The 26,342-nt window shown below is 53.8% G+C and overlaps 1 protein-coding gene across 5 annotated transcripts in view; it reads right to left on the minus strand.

The window, feature by feature from the left end:
• Positions 1 to 26,342, minus strand: part of GRK5 (G protein-coupled receptor kinase 5) — a 202,090-nt gene that overhangs the window by 14,156 nt on the left and 161,592 nt on the right. For 4 of the 5 annotated variants that reach the window (XM_073240315.1, XM_073240312.1, XM_073240316.1 and 1 more), the window contains 6 exons: positions 23,051 to 23,167; positions 10,726 to 10,826; positions 8,897 to 8,989; positions 4,259 to 4,322; positions 3,173 to 3,313; positions 569 to 759 (listed from right to left, as the gene is read on the minus strand). In XM_073240315.1, coding sequence (XP_073096416.1) covers positions 569 to 759; positions 3,173 to 3,313; positions 4,259 to 4,322; positions 8,897 to 8,989; positions 10,726 to 10,826; positions 23,051 to 23,167 — 707 coding nt within the window. The remainder of the gene's footprint in view (positions 1 to 568; positions 760 to 3,172; positions 3,314 to 4,258; positions 4,323 to 8,896; positions 8,990 to 10,725; positions 10,827 to 23,050; positions 23,168 to 26,342) is intronic. The other variant, XM_073240313.1, reaches the window with a different exon arrangement.

Raw genomic sequence — 26,342 nt, forward strand, 5'->3', positions numbered from 1 at the left:
TCCAGCCCCTAATCAAGTCATATATAACCTGGGCAATTAATATAGCATGCGAGCCCAGTCACAAACAACATAATAAAAGCACGAAAGATTCCATCTTAAACACAAGATTGCATTTTAAAACCCAGAAAGAAAAAACAGGTTTCTTAACATAACAGACAATACCCCAGCCCACCTTGGGGGCAGGACAGGCAGTCTTGACTGATATGCTCCCAAACCAAGAAGCTGCTATTCTGGGAAAGAATCAGAGCAGTAAATTTCTTGTGTTAACTCTGCAAAATAATCCAGAAGACTGATAAGAAACTTAGTGTCTCTTCAAAGATAAACATCTGGGGACCATTTAGCAGGTCTGCATCCTTAGCCGTTTGTCTCTCAACCGCCTATAAATCCCCCAGACAACGCACCACCCCGGGCTCTCTTGTCCCCTTGTGGCGTGAGCCAGGAGCTCTGTCCTCTCACTGTATCTCTCAATAAAAAGCCTCTCCCTTGCTCTCCTACCTTGGGTGTTTGCTAAGTTCATTTTTTGACTCTGCAAACAAGATCCCAGCATCAGAACTTGGCGGCCACTCACCTGTAGACGGTGTTCTCGCGGTGGAGGTCTTCCAAGCCGCACAGGATCTCTGCCGCGTAGAACAAGGCTCGCTCCTCCTCGAAGCCGGGGTTACCCATGTTGTAGATGTGGAACTTTAAGTCACCCCCGTTCATGATGGTCAGAACCAAGCACAGAGCATCCTTGGTCTCGTAGGCATAGGCCAGGTTGACCTGCGGGCACAAGACAGCAAGGTGGTGAAGTTCTGGTGACTGCCACCTGCTTTTGCTCTTCCTCCTCGGGGTCCTTGAAGCTGGGGTGCTGGGCAGGGGGCTGCAGCAACTTCAGGCTGCTCCCCTGCTCAGAGATGCCCTCTGGAGTCAGTGACTGCTGCCCTCTGGGCTGATGAAGGACTCACAGCTTCCAATTTGGTGGTTCTGGGTGAGGAGGTGGGGATCCTGACAGGATGGTGTCCATGCATTTACAGAGGCCACAGCATGTATGTGATGCGTCAGGTGGTGAAAACTGTGTGTTGCCTTGTGTCTGGTCAAGAGAAGCAGGGCCCTGACGTTCTTGGGGCTGGGGCCTCATCGCAGGGACACTGGGAGTGGGGTAGGGCTTTGTGACATGGAACAGCCTGGCAAAGACCGTCTCCTCCTGCATGCAGGACACTCTTGGCCAAAGGGACCATCCCCAGAAAGGGCATCACCACTTGCTGGTGGAGACCAGCTGCCCAGTAGGGACCGAGGCCTTGGTGAGGCAGGAGAGGTGGCGGGGCTGAGTCTGAGGCAAAATACACTGGGTGGTACTCTTCTTTCTCCACTTAGGAAGCTGGCACAGATGTAACCTGGCCATCATGGACCAGGCTGGGGACAGGCTGGGCCATAAAGCTTGCATGCAAATGTCAGGAACAACAGTTGATTTTCCAGGGAAAGGAGACAGGACTGCCACCCAGCTGAGAGCTCTGGGGCCTTGCTGGACACCACATCTGTTCTGCCCACCTCCAACACCTGCTTCAGAAGAAGGCATGGTGGGAACTCCCTGCCAGGAGCCATGGACGAGCGCAGTCGAGGAGGGTCCCTTGAAGATGTGTCACCCCGGGTTTGTCAAGTGCATGGCCTTTTCCCCAAGTAGGACCCACCATCACCACGCCCTACAAGAGCCAGCCCTGCCCCTTCCCTTAGTGATGAAGGTCCTAGGGGTGCATGGAGGCAGTGACCAGTGGACCCTCCTGAGGGGGGCTGGCAGCTCAAAGGAAGGTTCCAGACTCAAAGAGGCCTAGGGCCAAAATGCTGGCTGGTGTTAGCCTCCTGCACAGCAGCCTCACACTGCCCACGGGTTCACAGTGGACAGTGTGGGGAGCTCAGGGGCAGCCTGGGATGAAACCCAGAAATGCACATTTCTGTCCCCTTTGAGCGTCACCTTATAAAACCACACCCTTTCTGGGAAATGACGAAAGTGCTAAGCTGAGGGCATCTCTTGCTCTCACATGCAGCTGGCAGTTTAATTGGGGCGACCTTCATGCAGAGCCATTTGGGAACAGCTACCAAATGGAAAATGCACACACCCTCTGACACAGCAATTCTGCCAGGAATACATCCTACAGACACACTCCCAGAACCGTGCTAAAGGGATGTTCAAGAATGGACACGGCAGTTTTGTTTACAGTGGCTTAAACACCAGAAAATCTCTATCCATGGGGATAGGTTGCACAGGCTAGGGTTTCTCTCTTCCCTGTATATCAGGGGATTGTGCACAGCTTAAAAAAGAGGTGCAGCTGTAGGTCTGAGTAGAGAAAAAGATCTACATTTTAAAGGGGAAAACACTGCAGGGTAAGATGTCCAGTGAGATCCCAGTAACAAAAAATAGTAAGGCCTGTATGTGAATCAAACAGGTTGAAATGGTTACTCTAAGTACCTGCCTGTGCAGTTGGAAGTTTTACCTTGTACATATGTTGGTTTTTTTTAGAGACATTTAGAGCTGGTCAAACAGCCACGTACTCCTCCTCCGCATTTCCCTGCAGTTGGCTTGTCCCTGCAGCGACTACCTCTGGCCAGCGGGCTGTGGGTGGGATTGAGGAGTGTCCCTGCGGCTGAGGCAGTCCCCAAGCAAACCCCCAGCACACGCTTTCAAGACTGTCCATGGCGGAGGTGTACGGTAGAGGAGGGTGGCTCCATCGGACCGCGCTCTATGTGAGCCACAGAACAGTCTCTGTTTTCAGCTACTGCGCGTTAGTCTGTCGCTGCAGCAGAGCCTAGCCGCAGCAGTCACACAAATGCACGCGAGACGGCACCTCTCTAGGACGCGACTCCCACCTCTCCCGAGATGAGACCCGTCTGCGGTGCTCTGTGGGGATGCAGCTCCTTGGCTGGGCCCAGAGTGGGCCCCCTCTGTCCCCTGAGGGGTTTGCAAAGAGGTCCTGGAGAACACAGGCCTCAGTCCCACCCTAGAGGGGAGCCAGGTTAGCTCTAGTGACAGGACACGTTAGACCACGAGGTGCCCTGTGTTGGAGGGAGCATCTGGCTGCCTCTCTGCAGCTCATGCCTCTCTCTGCAGTCTGCTTCCCTCAGCCCAGGGGATCAGCCAGCCTGGGGGACCACCCCCTTCTTGGGGGTCAGAACCTATCCCTGGGCCCTGGACACTCACCACAAACTGACTGTTGACCTTCTCCAGGATCTGCTTCTCGTTGAGGGCCATGGACTCCCCTTTCCGCTTTTTGATCCTCTTCTTCTCCAGGCGCTTGCACGCATACATCTTACCTGTGGCCCGAACCTGGCAGGCGCAGACCTGAGGTGCAAGGAAGAAGCCAAGTAGAGGACGCCTGAAGACCAGCCCCAAGCTTCCCCAAGGCCAGGACGCTGGACTGGGGGCTGGGAACCGATGGGGCCCGAGCCTGGCCTTGCTCCCAGCCACAGGACACGCCGCCCCTGGCCTCGGGCCTGCTGACACCATGGGCCCTGCCCTCAAGACCTGGCTTAAATTCCTCTCCCACCCCTGGGCAATCCTAGGCCCTGAAGGTGTAAACACCACTCTTTCGGTGACTAGCCTAGGCCTAAAGTACTGTCTGTCTTTCAGGGGCCAAGCTTCCAACCAGATGCAGCCATTGCTAACTGGGAACAACTTTCGAGCACCAGCTGCTGTTAAGAGAGGCTAGTTTTGGGGCCAGTAACTGGAGGCCCCCACGAACCCTGATTTCCTGATTCAGAGGAATGGAAGGCAGAGCATTTGTGTTCTAGTCTCAGTTCTGCCCACTATTGGTCGTACGACTTTGGCTGGGTCATGTAACCATTCTGAACCTCAGCTTTCCACATCTCTAAAATGGGCACAAGGCTTCCCTCACATACTGGGAAGATTGCACAGACCACAGCTCATATTAACAGCATCATCAGGCCTAGTTGCTTAGGCCCCTCACGCCCTCCCTTCTCCCTCCAAACACAGCCAAGTGTACCCATTTCTCATCTCCAGACGGGTGCCCTGCCTGAGGCCGGCTTCAAGAGCACCTCTGACTCGCTGGCCTCAGACACTGAGGGCTGCTCCACGACCTCCCTGCGCACCGCCGACACCGCGGAGGTTCCCAAGGCCCTGAGCCTCGCCCTCCCCCTCCACCAGGGGGCGCAACACCGAGCCGCTCGCGCCCAAGCCCTGCAGAGAGCCGCTTAAGCGGACCCAGAGGGACGGAAAAGGTGGCTAGAATACGGCAACTTTCAACGGAATACACGGATGTTCACTCACCTCCCCGAAGCCCCCTTTGCCGAGTACTCTGTACTGCCTGAAAGTGTTTTTGGTTACCGGTTGTCTGGAAAAAAAGCAAGAACCCGACATTGGTCTCATGGTGTGAAGATGCAGACCCGGTTTGAACCGGACACGGCGGCAGTGGCAGCAGCCCGCGTGAGCTCTGGGGGCCCCGGGAATCCCAGCTGCGGACCGACCCTCAAGGAATTGCTCCGGGGCTGGTGTTCAAATCCCAGGCTTGCTCGAAGGGAAGAGCAGAGGCTTGCAGAACGCGAACCGAAGCTGCTCGCTGCACTTTCCGTGTCCTTCCCTCCCGCTCCCAAATGAAAACCAGGCGGCAAAACGCAGAAGGACGCTGCGTCCTCTGGGAGAGGCAAGGGGGCCAGAAGCCACAGAGGTTCGGTGTCCCTCGGACACGAAAGAGAGCACGGCCCCCGCACACCCGCACACCTCGGCCGGGAGGCCGGCCGGCCGGCCCTCCCTGGCCCCAGGAGCCCAGCTGTTCCCTCCCGCGGACCCACGCCTGTGCCCCCAGCTACTCAGGCGGCCCAGGCCGCTGGTCTCGGCAGTCTCACCCTGGGTTCCCAGCCTCCAGCCCTGGGGGCCCCCTTTATTATATTTCTTGCCCCCATGGCTCCAGAACATGAGAAGATCCTGTCTGGCAAATTTTATGAAGTATTTATGCTGCATTTATGAAGTAATAATCACTTCGTCTCTCCTGACTCCCCGTTTTAATTATCTAAGGCCATGCATAACGTCTAACGAGACAGACCCTCTGATCATGAGTCAAGGATGGGACTGGGGGAGTAAACAGTTACCTAGTTGCCCCCAGGAACTCTGGGTTAAAGAGAGCTTGTGGTGTTTCGTCATAGGCCTGTTTGGCTAAGAATAACCAGCTTTTATTTTTTTCAGCTATTGAGGCATAATGGACAAATGGTATACAATTGATGTCTTGATAAATGTGTACATTGTGAAATGATCACCACAATCAAGCTAATTAACATTGCACTACATCACACTTAACCATTTCCCCCTCTCACCTTCCCTCTTTGTCTGTCTCTGTTTCTCTCTGGTGAAAACACTGCAGATATAACCTCTTAGCAAATTGCAGGCTTATGTTCTACATGCTATAGTCACCAGGCTGTACATTACATCTCCAGAGCTTATGCATCCTGCACAACTGAAACATCTGTCCCCCTGACCCATACCTGCCCATTTCCTTCACCCCCCAACCCCCAGCCCCCAAGGAAAAACATTCTACTCTGTTTCTATGAATTTGACATTTTAGATTCCACAAGTAAATGAGATCATGCACTATTTTGTCTTTCTGTGTCTGGCTTATTTCACTTAGCATGATGTCCTCCAAGTTCATCCATGTTGTCTCAAATGGCAGGATTTCTTTTTTTTTTTAAGGCTGAATAATATTCCATTGTATATATGCATCACCTTTCACCCCCATGTTTACTGCGTTATTCACAATGGCCAAGATATTTTAATGGGTAAAGAATAATCCGCTTTTATGATGTGAAAACTGGCTCTTGGATCTGCAGGACTATTTCTGTGCATCTCCCAACCCCACCCCAGAGTCCTGAGCAGGGCAGGGACAGGAAGGAGACTAAACTGGCCCAAAGAAGTGGGTCAACCTGAGAAAGACCCATGAGCCTCTGCCCACCAGCAGCTTTTGAGTGAATCTTCTGTGGACACTGAAGATTCTGGCTACTGGGTCCTGAAGAGGATTCGGATTTCACTGGAAATCACACCTCTGGCAACACACTGCTCTCTCGGGACAGCCCTGAAAATCCCAGGGTGCTCTCTGGCCCGCCTGTCTGGAATTCATGTGCCCGTGACTCACTCTCTCTTCCCTGGTGTTCCTTTAGGAAGCAGGGCCCAGTCCTAGGACTCTCCACCGCTCTGTATCTTGTTTCCACACATGAGCAGCCTGTGCCATAGAGAAACCTGCCATGCGCCTGCCTCCGCCATGTGGCCCCGGGAGGCGTTTCCTCTCGCTGCCCTCGAAACCACATGAAGGCCTCCGGGCCTAACAGTTTACGATACACAGAGAACAAACAGTTGGCCGACATCACCGCAGGACTCCTCTGCTAGAGGAAATGAGTGTAATACAATTTCCGAGGAATTTCTTGGTTAACCTTGGGAGGGAAAAAAATCCCTTTAATATTTCAACAGTACAGCACTAACAGGCTGTGAGCTTGCTAGCGAAAAAAAACAAAGCGGGGTAAGGCGGGTGCTATTAGGCATTTGAGGCATTTCTAGACCAGGGTCCTGCCCTGCTGGCTTCAACAACTTAATGCCCTCAAAGGGGCATAAGTTCTTTGCAGTCAGCACATGGATTTTAAAAGTTTGTTTTTCTGTCTTTCCATTTCAGGTGCTGGGTACAGGCAAGTAAAACAAAAGACAGTAGCCACAGCTGAAGGATTCTATTGGAATGGAAGTGCTGAGTGGATAAAGGGTGAAGTACTTAAGAGAAAGACCTTGGATTCAAGTTCCAGCCTTGCCAGGCCCTTGCTGTGTGACCCAGGGCCAACCCATCAACCTCTCTGAGCCTTACATCTTCAGTAAAATAGATTTAAAGGCACCTGCATCTGAAGGCTCTTTCTAAGCTGCTGTGAATGTCATTATAGAACTCTAGGAATAAAGGACATGGTCCCCTCTGGGGTCTTTATAGTAACAACCCCCACTGCTCAAAGCACCTTGTACAGAGACTAACGTGATCCTTACACCGGCCTCAGGAGGTGAGACTATTGCTGTCCCATTCTGCAGATGGCAATGTTTAGGCTCCAAGAGGTGGAATGAGTAGCCCAAGGTCATGGATGGTAAGTAGTGGGGTTGGAACTGGAGCCTGGGCAGCCTGCTCCAGAGCCCACGCTCTGTGTGCCATCCCACATTGCTATTCGGGGAAGGCGGGTGCAGATAAGGGCATGTGTTATACAGTCCAGGGTTCCAAGAAGGGCCGTGGGGCTTGAAGAATACATCCCTGTGATCATCAGAACCAGCTGCTCCTTCCGATATCAGACGAGTGGGGATGAGGACGTGGTAATGCTGATGATCCCAGTGACAATCACAGCTATTCTCAGTTTACTTTCTGCGGCCAGTTGGCTAACTTTGGTTGAACACTTGCCTTGTTCTCGGCATGGACTATACTTATCTCATCCTCACCCAAGCCTACAAAGGCAGATGCTATTATTATCCTCACTTTACGGATGAGGAAACCGAGGCTTGGTGAGGTGAGCAACCTTTCCCAAGGCCCCTCTAGAGGACGCTGAGCCAGGCTGTGGGTGCCCGGGCTGCCCCATCCCTTCTCCGGCCCTCCTGGAGCCATGATGACATTTGCAAGGTGGCCAACACAGAAGGCTGTCAGCTGCTCACTGTCATCCTCACCAGTCAAGGTAGAGAGAAACATCCCCCAGCGGCAGTAGAGGGGGTGTTTTCCTCTGGGTTTCCTGAAGTGGGCAGGGAGGGGTATGAAGAGGACTTTAAGGGGGGCTCTGTCCTGCAGCTTCCTGAGTGTCTGCAGGGGACTCAGCCAGCAAAGGGGCTAATGTCTCCTAGCTCTCTAACCACAGGGTGGCTGAGTGTCTGTGAGTGCCTGGCCTCTGGGGCGCAGGGACCCCTGGGCTATGGAAGAAGACGATCCCACCCTTGTTTACCAGCTTAGCCCAGCAGGGCTTTAATGCAGGCACTGCTCTGTCCTGCAAATCCTGGCATGTGTGGCAGGCAGAGCCCTGCACTGAGGGTCCTGGGCCAGGGTTCCCCATCGGCTGCACTACTGGCCTGCTGGGGGAAGAGGCAGGGCCACATCCTCCTTGTGGCTCCCCTTCCTTCTCAGTAACACGAGGTCACATCTGCCAGGCCAAGTCACTGCCGTGCATGTGAGAGCACTTCGCAGAGAATCAGGAAGCAAATAAAACATGAAAAAGACGCTCAGTCTCACCCATTAGAGATGAAAAGATGAAACAAGAAGGAAACCCCGCTGCTCACATGGGGAACAGGAAAACAAGAACCGTGTTGATGAGGCGGAGGGGAAGTGGGTGCTGGGGCACTCGCATAAGCAGAAATGGGGGAGGGTATAGCAGTCCGTCAGTTTAAACTTAGTGCTTTTTGACTGTGGATGTATTTGCACAAGTACATAAAGGTATATGTACAGTGCTATTCGTTACTTTGGGAAGGTTGCACATAAAACTGAGAGCAACCTCTATATCCACCAATAGGGAATTGGGCTAAATAAGGGCTGTGCAGCTCATTCAAAGAATATGCAGCTCTTTATCTGCTGAATGTTGCTGAGCTCAAATTTAGGCAGCTCTTTACTTAAACAATTCTCAAATATACTGAACCAAAAAAGTAAGAACAAGTGTGTGTATCTTCACGAGCATATGAGTGTGTGTGCACACTTTAATAAGCTTAGATCATTTCTGGAATACACAGTAACTTAACAGGAGGAGGATGGTTATGTGATTTGAACCAAGGGCCCAGGGAGGTGATGGACTTTTATATGACCTCTCAGGTGAGAAACTTGTACCCTCCTGCCCTGCCTCCCACCCTGCCCAACACACACACATACACACACGCACGCACACACACTGGCACCTCCTTGAACCTGGGGTGTGCCAGGGGAGCGCTCACCTTTCCAACCACTTCCACTGGAGAAAGCGATCAAAATACATACTGTCCAGATACTCGTGGAATGGCTCTCCCCTCAGGTAGTCGTGGACAGACCTAACTCAGAGGGACCAAACAGATGAACATTTTATAATCCTGCTCGAGGCAGATGGGCAGAACCATACCCAGCAAGTCAACGCCTGGCTTCATGCATTTCTACTTGGGAAATGCAAACACACAAGGGCTTCACAACGAATGCAGCACGAGCAGCCACAGGCCCATTTTGCCTAAGTTTGAGATTGACTGGCTGATGCTGCAAAGGTTTACTGAGCACTCAGCTCTGGGGTACGGCAGTGGGCGTGCGGTAGGCAGGCACTAAGCTGGGGAACACAACTGGCAAGTAATGAGCATTAAACGAACAACCCCAGATGCATGTCGTCCTGCACTGGGGTAAGTGAGACCCCTGGGAGGTCAGGGAGAGCTCTCTCAAGAAAGGACTCTTCAACTTCGATGAGAACAGAGGAATACTTGAGTAGGTGCGGGCAGGACTGGGGCTCAGAGATGGTGGGTGATGGGGGCAGAATGCCCATGCAGCCCCCAGGGGCCCTGGCCCTGGCTCTGGAGTTGGTCCAGGGCCATGAATCCGCTGGGAGAGCTTCACCCCTGCAGCAGAATTTACTGGCCACCTGCTGGGGGCCAGTCCCTGTGGGCTCTGAACCTGGCTACAGGCAGGGATGGGCTTTCCCCCTTTAAAAAGTGGCAATGCTGACCGATGTAGCCAAGGACTTGGGACCTGGGGGAGGGAAAGGACATATAGAGTGAGGCATGTTGGAAGCTGTGTCCTGCCAAACCTGAGGACAGGGCCAGCGTGGGGAACCAGGATGGCCACTGCCCAGGTCAGGGTGACAGCTCAGGGACCTCACCTGCGGTCAGACCCTTGGCCAGCTCCAGGAGGGCAGCAGCCAGGTCTGTTTCTGTTCACAGGGGTCTCTCACCTACACCTAACCCAGGGCTGGGCCCCAAGCAGGCCCTCCCTAAAGGTCTGCCCCCAGCTCTTCTACAGGCAAGGGGTTCTGGCTTGCTTGCTGGCTACCTGGTGAAGCTCTATGAAAGCCGGGACTGGGTTCTTGCTCACCGCAGTATCCTCCAGTACCCATCACAATGCCAGGCTCACAGCAGGCACCCAGCGAATGTGTGGTGCAAAGGCTGAACAAAAAGCCCCCAGACTTATCCAGCAGTGTGGGGTGATCTGGCCCCTGATGTCTCTTGGCCTGTACATGTTTGTGTGTGTGCATATGTCAGCTACGGAGACGGGTGTGGGCATGGGCGCATGAACGTGCGTGCCTAGCTGCTCAGACCTTTCTGTGCATGTGTGCAGGATAGGCGGGGGCTTAACTGAGGCACAGCTGGCACCACACCCACCAGCTTCTCTCACATCCCACTGGGGTGGCTGTATGGCCCGCAGTGGGGTGATGGGGTCTTCCCAAAAAGGCAGCCTGCAGCCAGCAGCGTCAGAGACTCTAGTTGGCAGTGGTGGGGGTTGGGGGTCTGGGCAGGATTTCTGAACCATCCAGACACATTCCTCTGTCTCAACAGCCTGGAGAGCCACTTGCTTTCAACACCCTTTGAAGCAGATGTTTTCTTTGGACTTGGCACCTGGGTATCTTTTCCCTTCATAAGAAGTATGCAAACAGCTGGGTGGCTTGGCTGGGGCCCTTGGGCACTGAAGACCTGCCCCCTGCCCAGCATCCCAGGTGGAGGCTGGAGCCCCTCTGCAGGGGGGGTGTGTGGCTGCCCTGGCAGCTGAGCGGCCTGAAGCCCTGTGGGAGGGAGGGAGGTGGCTGCACACTTACCGTACACAGGCAGAAAAGAGTTCTTTGCAGGGCTTCTGAAGGAGCTTCTCCTCTGTCTGAGAGGCCAGGTCCCGACCAACTTGGGCAATGAAGACTGGGGACTGGAGGAAGAGAAGGGGGTGCGTAGTGAAGGGGAAGGAGCAGGTGGGGGGCACTCAGTGGGGACACAGTGGTGCCCCCGCTGCCCACGCATGGCCCTGGGTTGGCTGGTGGGGCTGGAAGGTGGTGAGCGAGCTCAGACGTAGGGTCAGGTTTCTGGCCCTGCTAACGTTCATTTTCTGTGGCTTCATGGAAGTCACAGGACTCCTCTGCGCTGCCCTCATCCACAGAACATGGACAACCATGTTCCCATGCCCTGAGCTTATGGTCATAACTGAAGGACATGTGCACAGTGTCGGGAGCAGGACCCCATCCATCAGCAAGCCCGAGCCTGCTGGCATCCCTTGGCCATGGGAGGATGTCCCTCAGCCATGAGGTCCTGTCTCCTCCCAGGGCTGCCTCAAGATCACATGTAAAGTGTCTGGAACCAGCCAAAGGGCAAGGGGAGGGCAGCGGTGCTCAGTTCTGAGGGCACAGCTTTCAGCTGACAGACCTGGATTCGAATCCCTGATCACTTTGTAACTATGGTACCTTGGTTTTGACAGCTTGGCCTCAGTTATCAGAAAGATGGTCAAGAGTAATAGTTTCTCCAAGTATTTGGCCCAGATCCTGGCACGCAGTAGAAAGCACGCAATAAATGTCACAGTCACTTTGTACTCCCAGGCTAACTGCCTGCCCGGGTAGGTCAAGTTTGAGAGGGCAGCTCCAAGAGGTCCCGCATCCTGCCCAGAGGCAGTAGCCCTCTCTGAGCTGGTAGCCTCTCCCCTCACCATTCAATTCACCTCCCACCAGGTGTTACTCACCAGGCCACAAGGTGATTTTTAATAAATTACAGGGATAATTGAGAAAATTACTGGGAGTGGGCTCAGAAAGACAGGTGTAGACACATCTTTCTTCCCCAAAGAGGATGAAGTCTGAAAGGATTGCTTTTCCTCTCCAGCTATTGCAATATGACAACAGGGCTGTTACTCTGCTAAGCCCATGGCGGAGTCTGTGGGCGTCACCCTGGGGGTGAAGGGGTGCCTGCGCAGCAGCCTAGCAAGGCCCTTGGGAATGAAATCAGTCCTCCGTCTCTGTTCCGACTGCGCAGGCCTGAGTTCCCTCCTTGGCTCTCCTAGGCCCTGCCCTCTCTGCAGGCTTTCCCTGGCCCCCGTTGGGGAGCCTCAGGTGTTGGGGCAGCCGCCGTAATGGCAAATGGCACCAGTCGCGCAAGTGCAAGCAAAGCCAGTCACACCACACAGCAGGCTTGTTAGTATCACTGTCCTGGGTGGTGGGGCTCCCTCTTCCTGGCCATCCCCGTGCCCTTGACCATCCTTCTTTCCCCACACTAGAAGCTTGGTGAAGGAGACTGTAGATGGGCAACTTCTACAGCACCAGCTCCTGCGACAACTGCTGCTCCTTTTGCAGAGAAGATGCTCGATGTTGCAGAAACCCTGGACCAAGAGGCCGGAGCCCTGAGCACCGGTCAGCCCTGTTCCCTTGGTCTTTTTGTGCCTCCATCTCCTCCTCTGTAGCAGGAAGGAGCTGCTTGAGATGCGCTAACAGTCCTTCAAGGCTTGGGAATTGATGATCGGGTTTTTTTTGCCTCCACGACTTGGGGAACTTTCTTGGGAATTCTGGCAGCTGCACCTCTTGGGGATCAATTATTCCAGGCTACTTCACAGCCATCAGATATTAGAATGAACCCCAAGGCTGTGGGCAAATCTGCTTCAGGAAGAGAGCTGATGGCTGCGGCAACCTTGGTGGAAGGGCCCCAGGGCCTGGCACAGAATTGGCGCCCACTGTATACTTGTGAGCTGACAATGTGCTATGCCTGGATGTGACTTGTACCTGGGGGTGAGTCAGCAAAGACCACACAGAGGTCCTGGGTGGGTGGGCCATGGGGAGAAACAGAACCACGTCTTGGGCCTCAAAGCAGCACTTGAGTGGCCGACCCGTGTGCACTCAGGTGCAGCCCAGCTTTGTCATCAGATCTCACGTGGGGGGAAACCCACCCTTAGTAGGCCTGGTGGTGGGCACATTGTGCAGAAGGCGGAGCATTTAAGGTGAAGCCACTGTGGCCTTTGACCTCAAAGCACTTTTTCTCCAGTAAGACATAAACAAAATAAGGTAATATCCTAACAGAAAAGTTACTTCACCTTTCTTGGTGTATGGGGAGATGTATGAGGTGGGTTGGTTGGAACTCCATGGCTCTCAAACTTTTTTTTTTTTTTTTTTTTTAGTAGCAAGCTTTTCTCCTACTCCAAATTAAATTTATCCATAGACCCAATATTTAAAACCAATAGAAATAATATAATGGGTAGCAACAGTTTAGCTATACTGATGGCCAATGCTGGTCAGGAATAGTGCAAAATACTTTACATGCATTATTTCATTTACTCGTCATTGCGACTCTGTAAGGGAGATACTATTAGGATGCTCGTTTGCAGATGAGGAAATGGAGTCCCAGAAGGTTAAGTCATTTGCCCAAAGTCACCCAGCCAGTTAAGTGGCAGAGAGGGGCTTTGAACCCAGGTTGGGTGGGTCTAGAATGAGTCTGGTTGGAGGTGATGGGGTGTCTGGGCCACTTGTGCTCCTGTCACACACTCTCCATCTCCCAGGCCACTGAGGTGTGACATGAGCCTCTGAGCTGCCAGGGCACCATGAGGCCTCCAGCAGAGGCAGGCAGAACTTATGTGGAAGATGACACAGCTCCGGGCAATGAGCTGCTGGCCTCCGAGAAGAGCAAGATCACTACAGTGGGATCATCTGGGCAAGGCTTTACAGACGACTGGGTCAGGGGCAAAGCGTAATTTGGCCTTAGACCTCCAGCGCCCTATAGGCCCTCCCATCGAGGACAGCCATGCAGGTTCCCTTGTCTGCCATACTCTGCTTCCCCCTAAGCAGATGGGAGGGGCTGTCCAGGGTCTAGGGGTGACTCAGCTGTGTGCACGAAGTCACACCACTCCCATTCTTTGGGGCTGGCTGGCAGGAGGGCTCTGGGGACAGTGCCCACAGTCACAGCCCTGATGGAGTTAATGAGCAGTAATAATGCGTTTGGTTTAATGACCATGGGTTTAAACTCAGTTTCTGGCTCCACATGAAGAGATTAAACGATTCCAACCAAAGCCCCTTTCAAGTGACTCCAGGGAGTGAAGCCTTTGCCAATAAGGGAGTAAGAGGCTGGTGGCCAGTTCGGGCCGCGAACTGAAACCAAACCTGCCGGGAGGGCCAGTGGGGCAGCTGCTTTCAGGGACATTTCAGGGGGACATTTGCTATTTGCATCAGTGGAACGGGAGAGTGTTGGTCCTTCTCCAATTCAGAGAAGTCAGCTGCAGAGGGAGACTCATTAAGAAAGTTCTGCCCAGCCTGCACGCACAGTCTGACACGCATCATGTAAGAAAAGGGGGTCCCAGTAACTACAGCCGCTGCAATCCATCCCCTGCACCTTGAAGGCAGGGGAACTCCAAGGGGGTTTTGATCTTGTCCCAGCAAGCTCACCCCTTCTGGTCCCAGGAGGCCTATGGGGTGAGCTGGGGAAGGGAGGGGTGGGTCATATAGGCTGGAGGGGACTCTGACAGGAATGTCATCCTCATGGTGCTGGGGCTTGGGAATACCAAGGGACTACGGCTGGGCAGTGCGGTGGCTTCTTCCAGCAGGGACTGTCCCTCTGGGACCATTAAGAAGCTAAGGGTCTGGGTGGGGAGGAGGGATGGACACCATTCTCCACCATGACAAAGATGTCCCCCTAATTTTTAACCAAACAGAAAAGGCCCCAAGGCCCTTAGCTATTTGCAGGGCTGAAAGCAGCCAGGAGAAAGGGTCCTGGTGGAGGTCTCTGGTAAAACTCCCCCTGGGCCCCCTCAGGCTAGCAGTGCTTTGAAGTGACACTATGTTCTTTGGTTACCATATGGTTTCCCCAAGTAGCTCCAGCCTGCAGGCCTCACCTTTAACACAACACTGTGAGTTTAGGCACCAAAGTCCCTTTGAAATGGGTGGAATGAGCTCGTATAGGAAGGAGTGGGGACAGTGTTTCTCTGCTAGACGCCCCAGCACGATGCCTGGCCTCCTGATGGTCGTGAGCACTGAAGCCAACCAGCTGGCCAGCTTCAATGTGACCATCTGCCAGTAAGTCCACTCTGCTGACAGTCAGCATGACGCCCAGTTGCCCTTCAGGAGGGCTCCATGGCCAACTCCTGGGACAGCTTAAGACAGCAAGACATGCCTTAGGGACACAGTTACGTTCACCCAAGGCTGCTGACCAGAAAGCTCGCTCCCCTCTGGCCAGATGAGCAAGGACTTGGCTTCCTCAAGGAACTGTAGGCCGCAGGGACCACCCTTCCTGCCTCTGAAATCATGTCTGGAATAAGAGGATCTCATTTGCCTCCCCCTTTGGCTAAGGGTCCTTCCGATCTGTCCCCGTAGCTGGGGGGAACAGAGGTGGCATTGAAGCTTGGGTGTGCTTTATTCACTCTCTGGGAGTCTGCGCCTCTGGACAAAAGCCCCCTTCACTGGAGGGGAAGGATCCTGCTCCGCCTCCCGCTTTGGAATGAGAAGATGACCTCCGTCCCAGAGGAACTTGGGCCCGCACTTGCACAGGGCCATGATGCCAGCAGCTCCTGCTGTGAGGACGGACTCGGCCCATGTGCCAGGCTGCGACCGCCCCTAGGAATCCCTCAGAATGTTCGCGCCTTCTTACCGCCTCCCCCTACGGCTCAGACTCACGCTGCCGCTCCTGAGGCTTGTGCCATGGGCTCCCCGCTCTCTGTGTTAGCCGGGACATACCCCGCAGGCAGCAAGCAGCGGAGGCACCACTGTGAATGGAAGGAGGGCGAGTCTGTGAGATGGACGAAGGGGTCTCGGTGGGCTTGGGATCTTCACTCTTCGCGGAGCCCCTCTCCTCCCGTTTGTCCTCATCCCTCCAACTGTTCTCAGTGCCCTCATGCTGCCTCCACTGCCCTGAACTTCGTGGCCCTGAACTTCGACATGTGGCCTAGGCCAGAGCTCTCATCCCCTGCTGCGTCAGAGCAGAAACCTCTGCCATGCAGGCATAGTACCGAATAATGAGCCGAAGCACCAGCGGCCTCGGGATTTCTAAGAGGAGAGAGTTGGTGTGGAGGGGGATGCCTGGTTGGATAGAAGAGCTGAGGACTTGTCCTGAGCTGCATTTGTACAGCGATGGGTTGCAGTGAGCATGTGCTTGGTCGGGGTGATTTGAGGGCTCGCAGAGGTCCCTGACGGGAAGGCCCAAGCCGTCCACAGAGCCCTTCGGGGCTGCGATTGCTCAAGGCTTCTCCTCTCCCAGGTCACAGCTTCAGCTTCAGAAGGGGCTTCTGCGCTTAACTCAAAGCAAGACAACCTGGGGTGTTTCAGGAACAGGGGTTAGGCTGGACAGGGAGGGATGGTGACACGAAGGCATGGGCCTGGTGGGAGCATCTGCTGATCCTCACCACGCCGAAGGCGCTGCCTCCCTCAGGGGCTCCAGCACCCACCCTCAGTGACTTCCCAGCATGGACCCTGAAGCCCCAGGCCTACAGCCCACCCCCAGCTCCGCCTCCTCCGCCAGGTCGGCCGACCCTGGCCAGGCCAGCAGTATGTCCACAAGGTGGCGCTATGGAGCGCCTTGCTATTGCGCTCCACTGGGCGGACACCCCACAGGTAGACCAGCCTCCAGGCCTCCAGCACTAAGGAGGCCAGATGGCACACTTGAAATAATTACCAAGTGATTCATCTCACACCTGAGGAGTGCGGCCTTTGCAATAACAGTTGAGGGGGAAAGTGAGAGATCAGCTTGGGAGGGAGCCCTGCAGAGGAAGATAGACCTTGACAGAGAAGTGGGATCTACATGGCGAAGGGGGACTGACCCAGCAAAGGTCTGAAGGCTGGGTCAGCAGGGGGCTGCCGGGTGTGCTGCTCAGAGCAAGAGGATTCATCTAGACTGTGCTAAATGAGCAGCACCGGCTGACACGGTGCTGTCTCCTGGGAGGCTGGTTCTCACTGCTGAATCATCAGCCCCAAGCTGGCATCTGCAGGGCCGCTGACATCAGCTGCCCGGTGGCTGCACCTGCTCTCCTGGGGCACTGCTGTCTCCTCTGCACCGTGATGACTGGTAGGAGGAAGGGATATCATTTCCTGCATTTGTGAGAAACTCCACGTGTCTGAGAACCTTGTTTCCAAAGCATCTCCTGGCTTCAAAGTCTATTGTTTCAAGATGGTTAGAGTAGAAATGGGACTGATTGTATGTGGCCAGTGTCCTTGAGGCACCCAGGCGCAGCTGGGCTATGAAAGGCTATTCAGAACCACCCCCATGCCTCCTTAGCAGCTGTGAATAGCCCTGAAGTAAGCATACCCGGTGTCACCCTTGCAACCTTCTGGAAACACATGCCCTATGCTTGTTCATAGGTTCAGGACCCAAGATGTGACAAGAGGAGAAGACCACAGAGGACTCTCTTGGGAAGACCCTCTTAGGGCCTGGCTGATTCGTCCCACTCATAGTGCACTTGGGGAAACTGAGAGAAGGAACCCAGAGAGTAAGGGAGCTCTCCAGGGTCATGCTGCTGGCCCACGGAGGAGCCGGGATCAACATGTGGGGGCCTCCAAGGGGTGGGAGTGGATCTGAGCTGCATGGGCTCTAAATCAGGTGAGCTGAGCCAGGACATAGCGTTGGTGTCACTGATCCCCTCAAAACCACCTCGTCTCCATTTCACAGATGGGGACAACCACATACAGCAGTCTCAGCCCTGGTACCTCCCAGCCACCGCTTCCTTTCCGTCCTTCCCTCTCTGCCCTGGTTTTAAGAGTTCTCTTCTCCTACGTGGACTACTCAGTATGCGCCTCACAGAGCTCTGCCACCACCTGCTCTTGCACTGACACACGGTCCCCTAGGGAGCTCTCCCATGCCACGCAGCACAGACGGCCTGCACTGCCAAAGGGCCAAGTCCACTGCCTTCTGGGATCTGGCCCCAAATGCCCTTCCTGCCCTCAGCACGCTGCTGCTCTCACCCCATGCCTGCTGCTCCCTGGGCACGCTCCCAATTCCAGCCACTGGGCCTCTGCTCAGTCCCTCGTAGGGAGCCCTCGGGTCCCCGCGGGCACACCCAAACCCCACCCAGTCTTCAGGCCCTGCTTCCAACACCTCATCCAAGGTGATGCTCTGAGCAGGCAGGACCTTCCACCCAATCCCACCTCCCAGTGACACATGCCATCATCATCATCATCACTGCCGTTTCTTGAGCACCTACTATGTTAAGTCCTGGCAGCTTTACATCAGGTTATCTTTTTTAGTCCTCTCAAGGTAAGTTGTATTATTATCTTCATTTGACAGATACAGAAATTTGGCTCAGAGAAGTTGAGTAACTTGCCCAAGATAACACAGCTAGCAGGAGAGAGAAAACAGGATTCAAGCCCGGGCAATCTGATCAGAGAACCTTATCCTTAAGTACCATCAAGTCTTCCAAGGGTACCACAGCTGCTCTTGGATTCCGTGAGGAGGATGTGACTTTGGTCCTGAAGAGCAAGCCCTTCTTGGAGGCCCATGGGGTCTGTATAATGAGGTGCAGTGAACTCTGCATGTTTGGCAAACACTATTTGTACAGTGCTGTCGTACATGCCACACAGCACACACACACACAAACACATATGCTTCGCTTCAACATATGAAAACATCCCACCGAGAAGCCCAATGCTCATTAGCAGTGGTTCCATCAGTGAACAAAAGGTCAGCCCAGGAGACAGTCTGCCTATCTCCAGACGCAAGCACTTGGGGCTTAATGATGTGTATATTTTCTATGTGGGCAGTTGACATTCCCTGAGTAAGCCATCTGCAGTTTCCCAATGTGGACAGACACGGCTTTCAGGAAAAGCTGAGCAGAAGGGAGGCAAGACACTGAGGAACAAAGAGGTGCCAGGGAGTCCCCTTCCTTCCAGAAGGGGCTGCCCAGGGTTTGCATGTCCCGTCCATACCAGGGTGGAGGCAGCTGTTTCTTGCGGAGGCCACCCCCATCTCTCATCCAAGACAGGAACAGGGGAGGGGCACTCCCACAGCCATGCCCTGGCCACCGCTTGACCCTTCACGAGGGGATCTGCGTCAGCTGCAGGAAGCTCTGTGCAGAGCTGCCAGGGCCTGGCCGTGGGCAGGGGCAGGGGTGGGAGTCAGCCCTCCAACACCAGCCAGGGCCAGAGGCAGCTGTGGGTGTCCTGGGAGAAGGGCTGGCCTGACAGTCACTGGTCCCTTGATGTGAGTTTTCCCACTGATTTATACTTGTGTTGCTTCCCAGAACAATGCCCTAAAGTGGGGCTCGCTCCAGGGTCACAGATGTGGAAACTGAGCCGCGGGGAGCTCTCTGGAGGGCAGGGGTGTTGCTCACTCCCGTCTCATCAGAATGGAGAGCAGCCCTTGGTGAGCACCAAGCACTCTACCCATTGAACAGCCAACAGTGGACCTGAGATTCCAGGCCAGGCCTGCTGGCTCCACATCCTGTAATCTCTCCACTCCACTCCACTGAAATGAACTATGATGTCCCTGGCACATAGGAGGTATTTGATATATTTGTTGAACAAATGTGTGTGTGTGCACATACGCTTTCACAGCCGGGAAACAGCAGGTAGAAAGCAAGGGGGAGTCTGTCCCTCTGAAGTACCTGCCTAAGGTCAGCTGGTCCACCCGCTGCCCTGGTGACAAAGAGTTCTTCGGGATTTTCTTACGTAAAACCAGTTGGAGTGCCTTTCTCAGGCAGAAACTGCGGGCTGGAGGCTTGGGGACAGCTGGCTGGGGAGGACGCGGAGCTGCCCTTGGGACGAGCATCCCAGGCCCCTGGGCCCATGGACAGCTGGGTCTTTCCCATGGTTCCGTTGAAGCACACCCCTCCCCGACCTCCAGTAAATCCCTCCTTTGTTTGAGCAACTGGGAGTTAAGTATCTGCCACTTGCCACCAAGAATCCAGACTAATTCATTGTCTTCATCAGTAGAGAGGAAGGCCAGGTGACTACAAGCACTCGCCCAGTGCCTCCCAGGACGCCGGGTCTTCCTCTCTCCTAGCTTTTCTCTCCCGCTCCACGACTTGACTGGTTCCAAGTTCTATGAACTGACTCTGGCCAGCTTGCCCGACTCTGGGGCCAGGAACTGGCTGATGGAAGCAGGACTGGTAGGAGGTGGGCAAAGGGGTGTTCGTTCCATCCCCAAATCCTGGCTTGAACTTAGCCTGCCTATACAACCACAAACAGAAGACAAAGGACAGAGTTTCATGAGTGCAGCCCTGGACAGTGTTTCCCACTTGAGGGTTGATTTAAGGTCTGGCCGACAGGAAGAAAAAGCCCCATTCTTCTACCTTTCTAATCAAAACCTCCCGTGCCATGTGGAGAAGCCACTGCTGTGTGCCTTGTGTCCGCCTGGAGAAGTCTCTCTCTCTGTACGTGGCCGGGCAGCAGACAATCCGTGAGTCCCAAACAGGAACAGAACTGAAGCGAAGGGCGGGGCTTTGCTTTCTTGATCGCTGGGGGGAAATAAATCAGCGCAGCCCAACACCTGTGAGCAAAGGGCCGTGGAGGAGGGCCTGACGTCCGTGTCCCGCAGCTCTCGGCCCAAACGCCCCCAGCCCCTGCCGCAGTGTCCCGTGGCCTGCCCGGCTGTGAACTACATGGCCTGAGCACCGTGCCAGAGTTACAGCTCCACTGGGCAGAAAACACGGCTGGACAGGCGGTTGGTGGCCAGGGGTCCCTGGGTAGAAGCCAGAAAAATGACAAGTCTCACTGTGTCTCCTCTAAGGCCTAAGGGAAGGGGCTGCTCATGGGTCCCCATCGGGGGAGGCACCATTTCCCATCAGAAACAATTCAGCCTGAAGCACAGGAGACACAAACCTCAGGGCCTGTACTTGCAGCCCTGGGAGCCCCAGGGTGTTCCAGGTGGGACGGGAAGCCAGGCCTCACGGGGGCAGCATTTTGACATAAGCACTTGTGGTAACTGAGATCTCAGATGAGAAGGACCTGAATCTCTAAGGCTCCAGGCTTCTGTTGTGATTTTCTTTCCCATTCTCAGAAATACACATTTTTGTACCTAAAAGGTTTATTCTTTTCCTTAATAAGGACAGTCTCCAAGTTATTTAAGCTTCAGCCCTCACAGAAACTGGCTCTTCCCTCATTTCTGACAAATTCAACTCGAAGGCGCATCCGGAGGGACGCCCACGAGTCCACCTCCTGCCTGACCGCCACCAAGCCTTCAGGAAGCCGGAGACCGGCCTGTGCCTTTATCCTTCTGTGCGGAGCAGCTGAGACCCAGAGCCCAAGGGGCTCGTGGGGCTTTCTGGGGCTTCTCACAGGTGGAGGAGGGCCAATGCCCTGGCACTGACGGGCCGTAGCCCGGTGGCAGCTGTAAGGCCCCCAATTCCACTCCGACGCAGACACAGTGGCCCCTGGGGCAATCGCCTTGACTCCTTGGGCAAGGGTCTCTTGCACTGATTTGGGGGGCGGCCTTGGGGGCCTGCAAGGGATGGGAGCTGCCTGTGCATGCACAGCAAGAGGCGGTGCCTCTGTGGCGACCCGTCAGAAAGCAAGAAGCCATTGCTTCTTCCTCTGAGGTCTGAGCTGATTCAGTCTGTCAGCCACACAGGTTCCCTGAGTGTCCATTCTGTGCCCAGGTCATGAGCTCTACCCCAAGGACTGCAGAGATCAACTCATTTGGCCAGTGGCAGGAGTTCAAGGCTGGCATGGACAGAGTGTGGCTCAGTGTGGCGTAACCTCTCAGCCCCCAGGAGGCACAGTTCAAAGGGGTGGCCTCATGTCACAGGTGGCTTCATGGCTGAGGTGAGGTTTGATCAAAGCCCAGAGGACAAAGGAGTTTGGCTAGGCAACGAGGAGGATCCTTCCTCCTTTCAATCCCTCGTGTTTGTACCCTGGGAAGTATTCTGAGATGATTGGGACTCTGAAACAATCCATTATTTTGAATGGCAAAATTTTGACACTCTTCTGGATGCATATAAGATGGCAGGATTGCCTTTGAAGATCACTAACAGACAGCAGGCTCGGAGAGATCAACAACGGGGTGAGGGGCCTGGAGGTCAGGAAGTGCTGCGAGCAAGCCCTGCCTGGGAAGTGAGTTCCAGCTTTTTCTGATGGTGCCCTGCTGACCTGGCCTCCCCAGGTCTCAAGGTATCATGTTTCCTGGGTCAGCAAAGTGGAGAAACACAGCTCTTGAGAAACAGCCACAACCCTTCAGGAAAGGAAAAGCAGATTGGGGCTTAAAGCATCTTGACCCAAATTTCCTTTGTTGTTCAAGTAGCTTCGCAGAAATCAGGATGAAGGGTTTTTAGGGGTCAGGAAGCAAGAGGGGACATTTAAAAACACTGGCAGAGTTTAGCCAGGGGCCCTGAGAGCTGGGCAACTTTAATGAGAAAGAAAGGAAAATACACCAGTGACCCTGACCCAGACTGTGACTCTTTACGTCAAAAGCTAAAAATGATAATTATTAACAAAATGAAATGCGCCTGGATGTGGAGTGAGGGGCCAGCCGGGTTCTGTCAATTTGCTAATGCCCGGTCACGGCCTGTGGGCCCGAAGGGTGGGATGGGAAGTGACACGCTGGTTATGCGGTCTGAGGACTGGCCTCAGGTCCGAGAGAAGTGGAAATTTTCCTGGCATGTTGTTTGAATCCAGCCAACTCTGCTCTGAGCCGAAGCAGCCACATGCAGGTAACTCAGAGCGCAGCTCTTATTCAAAGGGGCTGGGGTGCAAAATGCTCACAGTGGGGAGTGTCCCTCATTCTTTGCCTGTGAGATGCAAGGGCACAGCCAGCCAACTTCCCGTCTTCCAGAACACCCTCCCATCCATGGCTGCCAAACCGGCCTCAGTTTGAAATTGTGTTGGAAGTATCCTGGCCTTGAACATGTTTCTCCAGTACAGATTTCACTCCATGGGGCTTAGGAGTGAAGGAGGGGCAGAAATCTCCTAAGATCCAGGGAATTCAATTGAAGCACCCCACCGACCCCCCACTCCCATGATGTCATTTCTCTGCCCGAGGCCCACAGATGGGGAGGGCCCCATAGGCCACATGGTGAGTTGGCCAAGTGCAGGCATCAGAGACCAGCGTCACATGCACCCAAGGTGGGGCTGGGGGGTTGTCCACATCTGGGGGGCTGTGGCCGATTTCGGTGTCCAGCTACTCTAAAGAGAAGAATTCTGGGCAGGAAATACCGTACACACACAAGAACAGGGTCAGAGGCTCCACCAGCATCAAAGGAACATCCAATTTTCTGACCTGGAAGGTCACAAGAAAAGAAAAGGGATCCAGATGGGCACGCTCTGGCCTGCTGTGAGGAGCCCCAGCTGGCACATCAGCTTCAAGGATATCAGGAGAGGCCGCAAAGAAGTCAGGCTGTGGGCAAAGAGAGTTTGTTTTCTAGGAAAGGTTGGGGGAGAAAAATAAGTATGCCTATTTGAAGGACAATTACACAGTCGCTAAAAATCCTGCAAGACTGTGACATGAGAAAATGCTAATGACACAGCTCAAAGTGGAAGTCAAGTCCCAGGCTCAGGACCGGTTGGTTGCTGCACAGGGGCCAGGAGGGATCCCGCAGTGCATACATCCTGCAGGTGTCAGCCTGCTTGCCCTCCCAGACCTGCTCATCCATGCAGTACCTGGGAAGCTGGTTTGGGGGGATTTTTGTCCTTGGTTAACTTTTTGAGAAGACAACTGAGTGGAAGAGAAAGATCACAGGCTCTGGAATCAGACAGAGTGGGGTTATATCACATCTTCACTCCGTTTTTTTGTTCTTTTCCTTTTACTGTGATAAAATAGATATAAGATTGGCATTTTAACCATTTTTTTTAGTGTACAGTTCAGTGGCATTAATTATATTCATAATGTCAACCATTACCAATATCTTTTTCCAAAATTTTTCATCACCCCTAACAAAAACTCTGTGTCCATTAAGCAATATCTCCCCATTTCTCCCTCCCGTGAGCACCTGGTAAACTCTAACTATCTACTTTCTGCCTTGATAGATTTGCCTATTCTAGATATTTTCTATAAGTGGAATCATACAATATTTGTTCTCTGGTGTCTGGCTTCTTTCACTTAGTATAATGTTTTCAAGGTTCACCCATGTTGTAGCACAGGCTGAACTTCATTCCTTTTAATGGCCAGGTAATATTCCACTGTGTTGATTTACCACCTTCCGCTTATCCATTCCTCTCTTGGTGGGCATCTCAGTGTTTCTACTGTCTGGCTTGTGAGTGGTGCTGCTGTGGATATCTGTGTGCAAGCATCTGTTGAGCCCCTGTTTTCCATTCTCAGCTTTCACCCTCAATAACTAAGGACCTTTGCCCAGGGGAGAAGGGATAACTGTGTCCTACACGGGACTGTAATGCAGATGGGATGAGATAAAGATGTGAAGCATATAGGATACAGTGGGTGCTTAATTAATATTACTTCCTCATACAGGGCTCATTAAAACCCACCCTTAGCAAAGGGCTGTGAACAACTTAATGATTCAGTGCCACAAATACTCAGCATATATTTGGGGCCAATGAGGGATTCAGGCCCCATGAGGCAACCTCGGCGGGAACTGGAAAACAAGTCAGGAAGCATGTCCTTCACGTGCTTTCTCTCCACGCTTCCCACACAGGGTTGTGGAGGACCCAACGAGAACTGCTCTAGTCTCCTTTTCCAAGCTGTGCACCGCCGGGGGTCCAGCCTCTCTTGGGGCCTCATTTCCCTCATGCAGGAAAGGAGTTTGGCTTAGCTCAGTGGTTTTAAAACTGGGTTCCATGGAGCCATCAGTACTTTACACAAAGCCAGGGCCTGGGGAGGGAAGGAAGGCAAAAGGGGTCCTTGCCTCAAGCACAGCAACGTCTTTGCAGACCGGAAACCTGTAGCTAAAGCTGTTTGCCAAGACCCTTGTCTGGGTGGCCCTTGAGGTTCCCTGGGAGCCAAGGCCTACCCCAGTCAGCCAGCGTCCTCCTTGGGATGAAACGGAGGAGCGGGATCCAAGGACGGGTGGGCTCTTGGGTCCTCTCTCTCAGTGTGCCAGGATCTCTGGAGACCTCGGCCTCAGTGCAGAGGGTGGCTCGAGCAGCAGGGACCCTCCGTGGGCAGCGGTGACATGCCTGGTGCTGGGGTGAACTTGAAATGACCCAGGAGGCCTTGAAGGCCCAACAGCACCCTAGCTCCCTAGTTCAGTGCTCCTGGGTCAATAATCCCTCAATCAAGAAGAGATGTGAGTGGAGCCCAGGGCAGGGAGCCAGGTTGGGTAGGAGAGCAGGAAGGGGTAGACTCTGATCAAAAGCATAGACTCTGAAGTTTCAGCTTCCCCGATCCCAGCTGTGTGAACTTACGTAAGTTACTTGACTTCTCTGTGTCTTCATCTCTTCATCTTTAAAATGGAAACAATAATCCATGGGACAGTTGTGTGGATTAAGTGAATTATTTAAAGCCCTGGAACAGCGTTTGGCACACAGAAAGGCTTGACCCTGAGACCACAGATTTCATCAACATTACAGGCGGTTGAGGGGGTAGGGCCTCTCTGCCAGCATCCCAGCCACCTGCTCGCTCTACTGATGGGAGCCGAGACCCAGGAAGAGGAGACATATCTGGCTATGAGGAGCGTGGGCAGGTGTGGAGGCTCAGACCTGGGTTCAGTCCCCTCTTGGGCCCCAGCCAGATCTTGGGCAATTACTTGACCTCTTTGCATGCCCATGTCTCACCCTTCCAGGGAGCTGTCGTGAAGATGGGGTAACAGGGAGGAAACATGATGTTCTAGGCACACACGAGCTGCTCAGTAAATGCTAACTCCCTCTGCCTCACCCCAGGATGGCTAGTGAACACAAATGTGGCTTTATGTGTTTTTAATTCGTTTCTCTGCTACTCCCAAAAATGGAATAGGAGGAAGCCCAGCCCCCACTGCACTCGAGAAACTCCAAGAAGTTCCTCTCTCAGGTTTTCTTTTTGATCCTCTTCTGTCCTCAAGTCTCTCTGCAGTGCTGCGGCAGGAAGCAGGCAAGGCTAGGGTGTACAGTGCAACTGCCCCTGCAGCCCTGCCAGCTGCCCTGCCAGACCCTGCTCAGGAGCAGCCCGTGCAGACTCCAAGCTCACTGGATTCACTGACAACAGGACGGAGAAGCTGTCCCCGGAACTGGGAGACAGATGCGGGCCAAGGATCCTAGCAGAGACGAATGCTCGGTCCAGGACCAGTGGCTGGAAGCCTGAACCCCATGGAGCATGGCACAGGCACTTGGAAGGGAGGGATTTGCCCCAGCTACCCGTATTCTGTGCCCTGGGTTGCCCTGGACAACCAAAACTTGGTCAGATGGTCAGAGACACTCTAAGCTAACTCCCCCAGGGCCACAGACCCTGGGAAGAGAGATCTGGGGGTGAGCCTGACCCCTGGCCCAGCGCTCTTTACTCCAGGTCAGACTGTCTCTTCTAACAGGCAGCATGTATAAAACACATCACATGTTGTGTTGCCCTTGTCTAGCTTGGATTAATACTTAGTCTACAGGCACACACCTGATCATCTACATTTGCCCTCTTACAGCACTAAACTATGTTT

Source organism: Manis javanica, chromosome 7 (assembly GCF_040802235.1).
Source record: "Manis javanica isolate MJ-LG chromosome 7, MJ_LKY, whole genome shotgun sequence".
NCBI lineage: Eukaryota > Metazoa > Chordata > Mammalia > Pholidota > Manidae > Manis > Manis javanica.